At 35.7% G+C, this 14,978-nt stretch overlaps 1 protein-coding gene across 1 annotated transcript; it reads left to right on the top strand.

Moving 5' to 3' along the window:
• Positions 1-1,421: 1,421 nt before the first annotated feature.
• LOC149234746 (uncharacterized) lies at positions 1,422-2,450 on the top strand. Its single transcript, XM_089368367.1, has 2 exons — positions 1,422-1,869; positions 1,948-2,450. Exons 1-2 carry the CDS (start codon positions 1,422-1,424, stop codon positions 2,448-2,450), a joined length of 951 nt encoding a protein of 316 aa, XP_089224493.1.
• Positions 2,451-14,978: the final 12,528 nt, after the last annotated feature.

Below are 14,978 nucleotides of genomic sequence, written 5' to 3'. Positions count from 1 at the left end.
TTCAAGCCAACAAGATCTTTTATTCTTTTCTATTACAAAAGTTATGCAATTTACTTTTTGCATGGGTTTCTTTAACACGAGAAGTTTTATATTTAAAGGATTTTCAAGTTAACATTAAATTTTAACTAAGGTTATATTAATTGATATCACAACTCCTAAATAGATAGTGAAACCATTATTAACCATTCACAACCAAGAAAGGATGATAATTAAAAACATTGAGAATATGGTATGTATGTCCTATATGGATGTGGAAATCCACGTGTTCTAAATTTGCAAAAACAACCAATATTACAAAATGTCAATCGGAAATACATAATAATTAGAGAAATGAAGAATTGTATAATTTATTATTGGACAGTTGGAACAAGGGTCAAGGGTTCAGTGAAGAGGATGTATGATTGAACATGATAAGCAAGGAGTTTCCTTAACTCCTCATCATCGTTATCATAGATAGTTGAATGGATTCCACCTTCCTTAGAAAGCACTTATGTGACACATTGCATAGCCACATCTTTTAAGTAGACAATCACACATGGCTCCCACAATTCTATATATTTTATTCATTTAGACGGGACCAAAATTCTACTATCTACACCTTATTACTCCTCCCATAGGCCAAGCTCTTGGAATCAAGAAACACCCTAATTCCTTCTATAAAACGGCTATAAAGTGAATCATTCTTGAAAACCCACTATCCATCAACATATTCTATAAACCCATTCCCTTCATATTCCTTATATCCCCTACTCCTTCATATTCATTTCATCTTCATTGCGCTCTGTATCCTATTTTCATTTCTTCTTTCCTTTTTACACTATGTCATTTTCCTTAATTAATAATTATTTCCAAAAATTCAAAGTTTTTTAATCATACCATTCATCTAAAATCTCTATAAAAAAACAAATAATTATTAATTTCAAAATGTAATCACATTTATATCTATATATTTTTAATAATATGAATCTTATTCTAATAATTTCTAATTTCACATTTTAAATAAACAATAATAACATTTATTTTTCATGAACTTGTGTAATCTCAAAAACTGCAATCGAACTCTACTCAAACCCTATTTCCTTTCCCACTCAATTCAAACCCTATTTCCAACGCATTATAAAGATGACATCAACATCAAAGCCTTATGGTGTACTTGACTCCCTCAGTTCCAACCCCCAACTAAATACGTCCTCTAATTATGCGGGTCGAGTGAAGTCGGCCGTCCATGGTTCCGTGCCCATAAATATATATTTTATGCCAATCGTTTATTCTTTGGATGTTTGTTCGGTAACTAATGTTCTTCATGTTATCGGGATATCAGTGCCATTAACTTAACTGTGTGTTTTCCGTTGGGATATCAGTGGCTTTTGCGAATTTGTTTAAGTTGCAGAGGGAGGGAATAGGGTGCCATAATCATCATCATGGATAAATATCGAAGAGTGGAGAATTCCGGCCCCACTGTTCCCAAAAGCGAAAACGAGATTCGTATCACGGCAGCGGGGATGCTCGGGAAGTGCGTTGGATATGCAATTGCATTACTGGAAGAAAAAGGTGCATCTCACATTATCTTGAAGGGAATGGGAAGAGCAATAAGCAAGACTGTAACAATTGCAGAGATGATAAAGACGAGATTCCCTGAACTCCATCAGAATACAGAAACAGGTTCTGCTGATATAAACACTATTTGGGAACCTCTGGAAGAAGGCCTATCGACTTTGGAAATGACCAGACAGGTATCCACGATATCAATTACGCTATCTAGGACACAACTCAACACATCATCTGCAGGTTATCAATCACCTCTCCATGCTGATCAAGATCAAGTAAAGCCACTAATTCCAGGTGAGGAATATCAGCATGAGGGAGAAGATCATTCTGATGAGCTAAATCCACAAGTTTCAGGTGATGAATATGAGTATGAGCCTGAGCCTGGAGAAGATTCTACACAAAATAGCAGGGGCAGAGGGCGTGGTCGTGGGTGTGGTCGTGGGCGTGGGCGTGGGCGTGGATGGGCGACGGGGACATCAGAAGAACATGTTGCAACTCTAAGCTCTCAGAACACCACCGATACATCGGGATATCATAATCCTTCTTTAGATAACGGATGGACTCAAGTTCGTGGGTGTCGCCGTGGGCGTGGATGGGCGATAGGCGGAGCAGGAAATTTTGCAACTCTAGGCCATCAGAACGTAGATACACCGGGGTATCACTGTTCTTCGGCTAATGGATGGAATCAACGTCGTGGCGGCGGCCGTGGCAACGGTAATCACTATAATGTACGGAATCAAGGTCGTGGCGGCGGCCGTGGCAACGGTAATCACTATGCGGCCGTGGCAACGGTAATCACTATGATGGATGGAATCAAGGCAGTGGCAACGATAATCAGTATAATGGAAGGACTCAAGGTCGTGGCGGAGGCGGACGTGGCAACGATAATCACAATAGAATGAACGCTGTCCCTCGAAGAATGGGTAGAATGGGTAGTAGTGGCAGGTTTGGTTATACTGGAAGTCAAAGTGACTACAGCAATGTTAACACAGATTCTGGTGGGAGAGGTAGAGGTAGTTCTAGTGGTGGCGATTAAAATGACTGTGACACTATGGGCATGCAGCTTCTGAAGTAGTGGATTTGGAAACGGGATTAAGAACGTCAGGCCAATGTTTATTCTGGATGAATGATACTATTTTTGTTTTGTGGCAGAAACAGTGACACAAGGCACAATACCAATTTCTATATGTTTGCCTATGTGCAATTTCTGAACCCCACTATTAACAATTAAAAAAAATTACAAATAAGTTTATTATAATTAGCCTCTCAAATAAAACTACAAACAATAAGATTTCAAATTTTAAATTTAGACCTGTAATAATTTCAATTTCAAATTTTAAATATACATATATAATAATAATAATTTCAGTTATTATTATAATACTCCTGAAATTATTATTATACATATATAAGAAAGGAATACTCCTCATGTTTGTGGATCATCAGCAATATACATAAATAATATTTTCAAATTTTAGATCCGGGCAAATAATAAAAAAGGAATACTCCTCATGTTTGTGGATTATCAGAAATACAAAGTTAAAAGTTCAAAAGTAAATAATTTTATGAAATTGCAAGTTCATAATAGCTATGGTATCATTAGTAATATTTAGGATCTTGCATTGGGAATTTCTGTCTCATAAAACTGGAAAGGCTCTTTTGGAAAAAGCGTCTTAAATAGGGACTTTCCTCCAATTGTTTTGTTAGATTGTATTTTGCTAAAACATGTAACTCACTATGCATGGATTGCAATACTCTCTGTTTTCCTAGAACCTAAAGTTGAATTCAATCTAATACATATCCAACTATATGGAAAGTATGGCATGAACTATTGAATAAGATAAGCATAGGGCTCATATTGTAGAGGATTTAATGGAGTTCATCTTCTACCTATTATAGGAGTATTAGTGAACACTATAAGCAAGGATTTTCCTTATCTTCTTGTCATCATTATCATAGATTCTTGAATGGATTCCATCTTCCACCTATTGAAAGTGCACTTGAAAGTTCCCTTTTGCTAAGTGAGAGCCTGACATATTTTCCAAAAAATGATTCACACTTTGAAAATTCTTCAATTGTTTGAATTACATGTAGTTAATGTTCGTCCCTTTTCAAAGCCATGATATAATGTAGAAAAGAGGAAAGAAAAAAAGGCACTTTTAATAATGGCTTTTCAAAGAGTATAACATATACATTAATTATGTAATTTTATTTGTGTTAACAAACTCCATAACAGTTGTCATGTGACTTGAAAATGTGGTTTAAATTTTAATTTGGATTCTGATATATAGAAATTTAATGCATCTTCAACTTTATTAATTATAAAAATATAAATAGTTTTAAATACAACACCATTAGTACGTGGATATTTTCTGGTGTCTGGGGATGGGATTCTAACCATAAGAAATGATATCATTCTTTAACTGAATAGGTGACTGATTCAGTTGCTTTCTAGGTCCTAGTATCTTTCTCGTCTACATTCACCGCGGCTGGGTCCTTCAAGAGGGGAATGGGTCTTTTCCAGCATGTTTGTAGTCTTTGCGGAATACCGTGACAAACCCAACCATTCCAGGATCCAATATCATCCCATTTTGAAATGTCCCTTAATAATTTTTATTTCGTTATCTTTCATCCATTCAAATCAGTGGGAAGGTATGTTTCCTTCCGCAGCCCCACTCCTCGCTTGCCATCCCAAGTTGTCCACAATAAGAGGGGCATTTTCCTACACAAGCTTCCATATTTTAGATCCACGACCTGTCCATTGAACTTCCTCAAGTCTTTCGATTCGGGATTTATGGAAATATTTCCTTATGAAAGCCTCAAATACCACTCTTTGGAATGAGAGATCAGCTTCGATACGAGCTTGGCTCCCGGAGATATATTAAGCATTAAAGGGTTCCTAATTCCCAATCCCCACTTTTCCTTTTGAAATTGAACTGCGTTCGAATTGATGAGATGGAAATTTTTGTCATTATTCTTCCCTCCTTGCCATAGAAAGTTTTGAATCATAATACTCATCCGATTTAATATAAATTTTGGAGCTAACAAACCTGAGCATGGATATATTGCAAGATAAGAGAGCACGACCTTGATCAGAATTGTTTTCCCACCCAAATTAAACCAATAAGCTCCCCAACCTACAATTTTCTTTTGGAATTTTTGCAGGACTTCCTCCCAATCTTCCTTGTTTGGGTTGCCCAGCGAAATTGGGACTCCAAGATATTTTCTGAGATAAGTCTAGGGAGGATCCTTTTTAGACACCTAGAATTTATTTTCGTTATAATTTTGTACCATGCATTGCACAAGGAAATGGGCCTCAACCTGCTAAAATTTGAAGCATTTTACTCCTTTCGTATTTTAATGCTAGGAAATAAAAATTTGTTCCCCGTCCTAATTTCCCATTAATTCTAGCCCAATGGAGCATTCTAATTAAAACTTCCTTAATTAAAAACCAGGAGGAGCTATAAAAACTTATGGAGAAGCCATCCAGTCTGGGTTCCTTATCTAGATCTAGTGCCCATATTGCATCTGTCACTTCCTCCTCCTTGATCTCTTCCATGAGAAGAGCCTTTTCCTCAGCCATGATTTTTGAATTGAATGGTGAAAGAAAGGCCTCCTTCTATCTTTCTTCTGTTTGCATGTCCGATGTATACAAATTGCGAAAATGGGAGAACGCCTCCTCCTTCATCTCTGGAAAAAATTTATTGGGGGTCTCCCTTCAAGAGCTATTTCCTTTACTTTGTTCTTCAATTCCCGAGCTTTGGTTTTCTTGTGGAAGAAAGAGGTGTTTTTTGTTTGAAATTGATAAAAGGTATTACAGACTATGTGTGAAGTTGCCTATGTTACTTATTGCAATGGATCGATAAGATTGCGAATAACATAGACACTTAAACAATTATATAAACACAATCAGACACATCAACACAAGCAAAAATGCTAAAGGAGTTCACCAGACTTTCTGGCTACGTCTCCTGGTCCTAGCTTCCAATGCTGACCTCTTTATTATGTCTTCAAATGGTTGTTACAAGTGTGAGCTCAAAAACAGAGTCTCAACACAGAAATGGAACTCACCACTATGTTTCGCTCGGCTATTCCTTCATCTTCTTCTGCTTGATTCTCTTATGGATCTAGTTAGGTAGCCTCAGAAGATTGAAGAACCCTAAATGGATTTGTTGAATTTAATGCACCCTCATTTCTATATGGTTTCCTATTATTGGCTTGTCCTTTTTTGTTTCCTCCCTTCTAATGTGTTTGCCATTGACATGATTGGTCTCCTTGTACCGATTGTGGTTTCTCTGGAGCTTTAGACAGTGCTTTCTTGCAATCCCTGTCCAAATGGTTGTGCTCATGATAGATACTACACTTAAGTGGGATTTGTTCATATTCCAGGATCTCACAGTGCTTCCAGTTCCCCATTGTTAAGAATATTATGGTTGGGAGAACCTTCTCAAAGTCCACTTTGACACATATCTCAGTGTAGGCGAATTGTCCACCCTTGTGCTCTCTCCGATCTATATATTTTCCAAGTCCGTTCCCAATTTCCCTAATACAAGCATCGCTTGAGCAAGAGAGGGTTCCCCCGCATACATTCCTTTCACATAAGAAAAATGGGGTGATGTTGGGAAAGGTTCTTTATGGAATCAGTGAAATACTTTTTTATACATGTTCCGGTCTTCAAGAATCTCCGACAACAAGTTTGAACACTATTACAAGGGTCTACTCATTATGAATTCCGCATGACACATGCAGGTATTGAGCCAGAGAAGAGGAGATAACAACATCTCTACAAACCACGCGCGCTGCCTCATTTTAACGAAAATGTTTTATTTTTTTCGTTACCGTTGTGAAAAAGAAAACCTGATTTAAATCTAAGCATAATTCATTGAATGATAATGAAGGTGAAACGAATCTCACATAACAGAAATTATGGAAAACCATAAAATGGAACAAGACACTTTATTCATTACCTGCAAATACTATAGGGGTTTCATTAATGATCTTCTCCAAGGAAATTAAAACCCATACCAACAAAAAGTAGTTATTTACGAAACTATGTAACATTAAATAGTGGAGAAACAACGCCAAGGGTTGATCATGTGCTCATTCATAGTAGCACGCTTGCCACAAATAACACGAAAATTGTTAGTATAGTGAGAAAAATGATAGTAAGGAAAGAAGGCAATATAAAGGCAGTAGCAACGGCTACCTGCAAGGAAGAGTCGATTCATTCCAAACTAGTCTCACAGCGTCACAGATTTTCAGGCAGGATGCGAGCAAGAATTGCACAAAACTATTTAAGTTCTGAAATAATAACCTTGGACACGTTAGCAGCGTCATTTCTTCTAGATTCCTGACCTGCAATAAGTCATAAAAAGGAAGATTAGCTAAGCAAGCTACCTGGTAAATGGAGGGAAATGAAGGAGAGAAAATGTGAGCGAATCCAAGGTTTACTTGTAAACCTTGCATAGAACGACGGTCGAAAACCACCCCATGACGATAAGAACCTATCAAAAAAAAAAAAGGAAAGGAGGAAGCCATGGAAAAAGGGTAAAAAGAAAAATTGTTGTCGGTCAAAAATAGAGCAACGACCTAGGTGATGAGAAAAGGAGAGATGACAAAGATATTCAAATGGACATCGATCCAATTCCAAGGCTAATGCTAGACTAGCATAGGTCATTGGATTTGCACCGCATGATCTAAATCGTGAGCAGTAAACAACCATATAACAATGTGATATGTGATACGTAAGTCGACCAAGTCTCAATCAAAGATCGCTAGGTATGTTACAAGTCATGAAGAGTACAGGCATGATGACTAGAATATCAAAATAGGCACAAGCAGTTATGTAGGGGATTAAGAAGGTAAGTCAGACTTTAATAAATTCCCTTTGTGGTTACATAGAAAATACTCTCGGTGAGAGAAAAGGATGTCAGCCGATAAAATATGTAATGGTCACAATTGTCCATTAGACAAATTCCCAGATATGAAAATTATATTAACGTTCATAATTCTCTCGGCTAGAGAACGAGGTATAATTAGTGTTGGCCAAAATCCCTTAGAATTATTTTACTATTTTTAATGTACTCGAGATTTTATCCATAAATCTTGGTTAGGGAGTTTCTTTGAGAAAGAAAAGTTGTGTGAAAGAGGTGTGTTACGAGGATGTATTATTGAACATGCTAAGAAATGGCTTTCCTCATCTTGATTAGGTAGTTTCTTTCAGAAAGCCTTAATTATTATTTATAGAAAGAAGGAAAAAAATGTGTGAAAGAGGTATGTTACGAGGACGTATTATTGAACATGATAAGAAATTCCTTTCCTCATCTTCTCATCATCAATTGAATGGATTCCATCTTCCACCTATCAAAACAATGCTTGCAAGTTCCCTTTCGATAAGCAAGAAAGTGCGGCATATTTGCGAGATACTCATTCATACTTTGAAAATCCCCCAATTGTTTGACCATGGCCGGCAATTTTAATTATATATGAATATGGTCAAGGCCATATTGATTATGGCTAGCCACGGTTGAACATTGACGATTCCGTTGACCGTGTTTGAATATTGTTGAGCTTGTTTTCCCATTTTTGAGCATGTTCAACCGACCATTGTTAGAATTGTTTGATAATGGTTATCCATGTGTAACAATATATGTATATGGTTGACCATGTTTACTATGGTTGTTCGTCCTGACCATGAATGACCATGGTCAACCACTTTGAGCTAGTTTGACCATAGTTAGATATGGTTGAATTTGTTGACCGAATTGTACCATGGTTATCTATGTTGAACATGTTCGACCATGGTTTAGATTATTTGACCTTGATTAATCATGGACAAGAAAGATTCACCATGGTCTGCCCATGCTTGATCAAGGTGTGACCACGTTACACGGTCAAACCATATAACGTCACAATAACAATAAAACACAATATTTTGTTGTTAGAAAAGATTTTTAATTTAGCTTAACATAATATTTACCACTATTTCTAAATAAATCACTTAACGCATTCAATGTTTCAATGTGAGATTCATATTAGAAATCAGCATGGTATGAAAGCATGAGAAACCCTGAGCAATTCCCCACATTTCATGGATGGTGAACCGAGTAAACTATCGGCCCTTGTTATGGGGCCTCGCCCCAATAGAATCGAATAGAGACAAACCCCAGATCAAAAACAGCTAGCAACATTATCAAAAAACTTTGAGTCGCGCTCCACGCCGCTTGAGCCAACCCTAGGCTCTTAAATCACTCTTTTTTAAATGGTAAAATTAACATTTTTAGTATCAAATAGTGGTAACCAATAAAATAAACACTTTTACTTTTCTCAATGTCTAAAATTGATTATTTATCTTTAAGATATCAATATCACGAGGGGCATTGAATGATACCATAAACAAGTAAAATCATTTATACATGCATTGAAACTCATGCATTTAATGCAAGTAAAAACTTTCTCCCGTCTCAATTCGTGATCTCTCACCTTTTGAATTACACGTAGCTGTGGTTAATCCTCTTTCAAATCGATGATATACTATCAAAAAGAGGAAATTTCAATAATGGTTTTTATAATTTATGTGTAACATATACATTAATTATGTAATCTTGTTTGTGTAACAAACTCCGTAGTATTTTTGATCTGAGTTGAAAGCTTTAAGTAGGAACAAAGAATTAGAAATAATATATACAACTTTAATGCAACATCATTTTTATAATTTATAAAAAGTTAAAACAACACCAGCAATATATGTATTTTCTATTTAATTAAAAATATTAATAATAATAATAATGGTAATGGTGAACTTATTTTCATGTTCTTTTCCAGTAGCTGATGAATATATTCAAAGGAATTTTATGTCAAAATTAAAATCCACTTAAAATTATATTAATTTTTATTACAACTTGTAAATAGAAAAGTAATCAAGAATTAACCGATCACTTGTGAAGCAAGAATGATCATTAAAACAATTGTGAACGTGTTATCTTAAATAGCAAAAAAGAGACGACATGTCATGGTTTGATAATGTTTAGTAACGAAAGAGTATGGGTGGGAAACACTAATAAAAAATAATTTATATAACCATATATCGATTCCCAAATCGAGATATGCGTTTTAGATATGCAAAAGCAATGCTACGTCTAATCTTTCGTAATGTTAAGAAAAAAATGTAATTGAAAATGAAAAAAAAAGGGAGAGAAATGAAGGATACATTTTGTTGTATAAATTATCATTTGATGGTCGCTTTAGTTTGGTTGTTGTGTTACTTCAAAGAATATGCAAGAAATAAAACCTACGCATTCAAATTGCACGTTGAACATAGAAATTGAATGAACTCAAACTTTGGCATTCAACTTATGTTTTCTAATATTTTCTAATCAAAACAATATTTTCTAGCACAACCCTCTTAGCATTGATCCAAGATAATATGTGTGGACATCAATGTTCACTGATAATGTTTAGTAAAGAAATAGTATGGGTGTGAAACACTAATAAAAAGTAATCTAAAGAAAGATACACCGATGCCCAAATCGCAATATGCATTTTAAATATGAAAAAGACAATATCGCGGACAATTTTTCATAATGCTAAGGCAAAAATGTAATCGACAACGCAAAAAAAGCAAAGAAATGGAGAAGATATTGGGTTGTATAATGTATCGTTGGACGGTTGCTTCAGTTTCGTTTTTTTTTATGTTGTGCAGCCTACCAACTTCAGAGAATATGCAAGAAAAAAAACTACACATTCAAATTGCACATCAAACATAGAAATTGAATGAAATCAAACCTAGGCTTTCAACTTATATTTTCTAATATTTTTCTAACCAAAATAAAATTTTCTAGCACAACCCTGTTAGTATTAATCCAAGACAAGATATCTTGACAACAATATTCTTAGTAAAAGCAAAAATATGAAATCAAGGTTCTTTATATCTCTCTTCTACTAACTCCCAAACTCAAGGAATTTTTGCGAGGAGAAGTTTTCGACCGGGTCCTCAAATCTTCCCATAAATTATTGGGATTTCCTATTGGATCTTATCAATTTGGACATTGTTCGATTTAAAATGTAGATAGTTGTATCTCGTTGGACGATACAATAGATCTAAAATAACCATACACCTCCATGAACAGAATTGGAGAGTTTCCTAATTTTCTAAAAGGAATGGGTCGTTTAGAAGATAGCAATGCTTAAAAAATCCCATCATAGTATTGGTTCCCCCGTAGGCATCCCTTCCCCATAAGAAAAATGGGATGATGTTGAGCAAGGTTATTTATGAAATCAGTGAAACATTTTTTTATACATGTTTTAGTCTTCAGGAATCCGAGACAACAAGTCTCAATATTGCTATTGAAAGGGTGTACTCATTATGAATTCAACATGTCACATGCAGGATTTGAACCCAGGTGGAGAGGATAACAACATTTCTATCAACCATCCCCGCGACATCATTAACGAAAATAAATTGCTTTTAAAAAAAAAAACTTATAGAAGTAAAAACCTGCATCAAAAAGCACAAATGCTACACATTCTAGAATCCACACCCACGTATTTAAGTAAAAAAAAACCCACATCACTCCCACAAGTTTAAACATTCTATTCATTTTGGCCAAGCTAAAATCCTACCATGCACCCCTTATTACTCATCCCACGTGTGAATCTCTTGAATCCAAGAAACACCTTAATAGTTTTGATCTAGAAGATGTCTATAAATTTAGTCCTTCATTTTGTCCTCGGTACGCTCTTTTCTTCTTGAAAAGTTTCCATAAAATAAATTAATTTGCTCTTCTTAATGTTTAAAAATTATTATCCATCTCAAGATATGAAGATAATGGTGAAAATTAATCAATTCATAACTGTTTTTGGAAATTCGCTAATTTTATGATATTAAGTAATTAATTAATATTATCATTTTATTTGTAATTATGTTATGATTGGTTATAGTTACGAAAGCATATTAATTATAATTAATACAATTTTAATATATAATACAATATAGTTTTAGGTTGTGGTTAAAATCATATAAAATGAAATTATATTGAAACGATATAAAAAAATAAAAATAAAAAACTATATATTAAAACATATAATTTTCAATATAAAATGTTATTTAGTTTCTTTTCTGCGCTTCCGGAAGGTTGCTCCTACTGAATTCTTTTAGAATAAGGAAAATGTAATTTTGTTATTTTTTTTCAAAAATTTAAATGAAGTTACGAATTTTTTTTCCTTTGGAGAAAAAAATATAATAAAAATTTATATCAAAGTTGTAATATAATACTATATTCAAATTATTATAAAAAATATATATTATATAACTATATTAAGGTAATGTAGGTATTTTCCAACTACTACAAATGAAGGGAATTGAAGGCAGAAAACCTAATACTAAATTGAATTATCTTTGCAAGAACTACACCGTGAAAATTTATGTTGGGTTTTATACTAATATTAATCAATTGGACAATGTTAACTCGAGAATTGAATGATCGGGAAAATAAGTAAAATTATTTACATATACATTGAAACAAACACTTTTACGATCTCTCACCTTTTGAATTACAGATAATAATTGTGAATCGTCTTTCAAGGGGATGATATATGGTTAAGAAAAATGAAAGGGAAAAGAGGCAATATTAATGATAATTTCTCAAAATGTATAACATTTTCATTAATTGTGCAATTTTACTTTCGTTGATACATTGCATAATTGTATTTTTGGTATTTGCGATGGGTGTTGTCAAGTGGGTGTAGCTCGGGTGGTAGGTAAGAGTCGCTCTTATCCTCCCCACCGAGGCTCCAGTCCCTCCAAGATTGACATGCTCGCTCCTTGGGATTAATTTCTACATGAATGAAAATCAGCTCGCCTAGACACGCGTGGGTTTTCTGTGGATGTACCTGGTGGTCTCCGATACGGTGAACCAAACAAAAACAAAAAACTTGTGATGGGCATTGCAAATGGGATTTTCATCTAGTTTGGCATAAAATTCTAGAGATTGTATATATACTTTATATAATGAAAATTTTATTCTATCAATTATAAAAGGTTAAATAGTGTTTATTTTTATTTTTTTGTAAATTGAACCTCTTGGATTTCATTAACAAAAAAGGGTTACAAAGTTACCCTTTTCAGGTCCCGCCCAAAAATACATAGGAAAGAGAAAGATCCCAAATACCCCCATATAACAAAGACGCGGAGGAGTATTGCTCTCTTCAGTTTAACAACACACAACACCACACACCTATCCAGTCCCATCATGGATACATAAGCAAAGTTTCAAAACACGATGCCAATAAGCCACGGAAAGTATCACCCTTCTCCATTGACAAGAAGCAACATAACGATGTATAAATTGCAAGAAATACCTAGCATCAACTACCAAAGGGGAGTGTATCTCCATAACCATATATTTTCACAATTCAGAGAATAAACCAAATAACCATAGTGTCATTGGTCATCAGAATAAAGAGGAAGTTTCCATAATGTTCCCAGAGCCACAAAAAGATCCACCGCCGAGAAATTCATAATGTATAGGCACCCACAAGAACAAATCAACCACCAAACGGTGCTAGTGGACCGTAGAACAAGCAAGAATTAGCCATAATGCACGCACATCCATAGAAATATCAACCGCCAATAAAATCACAACACATAGGATCCCGCATGAATAGAGGGTTATCCAACGTACACACATTTATCCATATCCAATTGTAGGTAAAGCACAGGCGTGTCACAAATACAACAGCGGGAGCCATAATCTCAATTCCCCAATTCATAGCCCAGAGAAACAACAAGATATGACATCCAACCATAAAACACAAGATACATCGATAACACCATCCATCCACGGCGATAACCACAAAAAGTGACAGAGAAAAAACTGTCCACATAATTAACTAGATTGGCAACCAGAAATATTCTCCAAAACAAGGTACTTCTCAACCAAAATATAATTGGGAACCCCTCGAAGAGGCCATACGTTTTAGTTCGCATGCCAAAATTGATTGCAAAACCATGCATCTATATTCATGATCAGAAGAAGGTATAGTAGTCGGCGCTTGCGCACTATCATCCGCGGGGTCCGTAAGATCACCAGAGGCTGAGTCACTCACAGGGAAGCCTTCAACATGAGGTAAATAAGAATCCAGATTTTCTAAATAGAACCTTTGATTATGAATCATGTGTTTAATGTCCTCCAATGAGGAGATTACATTATAATTTTTGACCTGCCTGTTTTTGAAAATCGGTCCTAACGGGGTATCCATTTGTTGATGTAAAGTCATAGAAATCAAAAAATGTTGCCGCCTACTCTTGAATATTATAGGAGAAGGGGCCCATTTCATATATTCACCAACCAATTCAAAATCAGAGTGATGCGGGCGATCCCCTGACTCTTTACATTCCAACAGTAGAATTTCTTTCCTCCCCTCAGGAGGAACTACATCAAAGAAAGTGTCCACGGAGTCGTAGGAAAAAGGACGGACCCTTTTCTTCGCCACAGTAAAATTGCCTCCTCCTCCCCTTTTGCTACACATTCTCTATATAGGAGTCATGAGCACAACTAAGAGGGAGCACTTACAGAAACAATTGGAAGACCCTCGACCTATAAAGCAAGATGAAGGACTAGACATAGAACCGTGAACCCCAATCCTGAAAACCATTATATCATCACCGAATTTCCACACCAATGGTGCAAATTCCACCAACTTCTCACTATCACTGCATCCCGTAACCATGACACGCAATATTACACAATAACCCGCCAAACATTGACATAACACAGAGAGGCGTGTATCAATCCCTAACAGCGCAACACCGTCAACAAACACCAAGAACTGAAAGATTTCACAAAATGGCAAGAGAACAAGCTTTCTTCAAATCATACCACCAAACTCGAAGCAACCCAAAACCTCAAACCAATCAGGAGCCAGTGATATCCAACCAACAGAACTTACCCCCAAGGACTGGACAATTACCCACGATATCAAAAACAGGCCTAGAAATTGAACAAACCTACAAAACCAGTGATGCAAGAGAAAACATTGGAATAGAATACCTGTAACAGGCGACAGCGTTCTCACCAGCACTCTAGAGAGACTGAAGCCACACACCATTACAGTGAAAAGACTGAAAAGGTCGCACCACTCGATGCAGATACCAACGTTAATTCTATTTACCAAAAGCACCTCTTCAAACTAGAAAATATTACCCACCGAGAGAGAAATTGGGAAACAGCGGATCGGGGTCGAGGGTCTATCCTCACCTCCACTCGCACTCACCTCTTCATATTCCAAAACCAGGCCCATAAATTCCATTTATAGGAAGAGACTCCACTTGTACTCTTACATGCACCCACGGCATAGCGCCTGCAGTGACTTAAACGAGGCATTACACTTGCGAGGAGGATGGAACAACCTCTTAGGAAGCGACCGCATCC

This window comes from Pinus tabuliformis, chromosome 8 (assembly GCF_031772625.1).
Source record: "Pinus tabuliformis cultivar Carrire ecotype Pingquan chromosome 8, CPIR1, whole genome shotgun sequence".
Lineage (NCBI taxonomy): Eukaryota > Viridiplantae > Streptophyta > Pinopsida > Pinales > Pinaceae > Pinus > Pinus tabuliformis.
The sequence above is the reverse complement of the archived record's forward strand: the minus strand, read 5'-3'. Positions and strand labels throughout refer to the sequence as shown.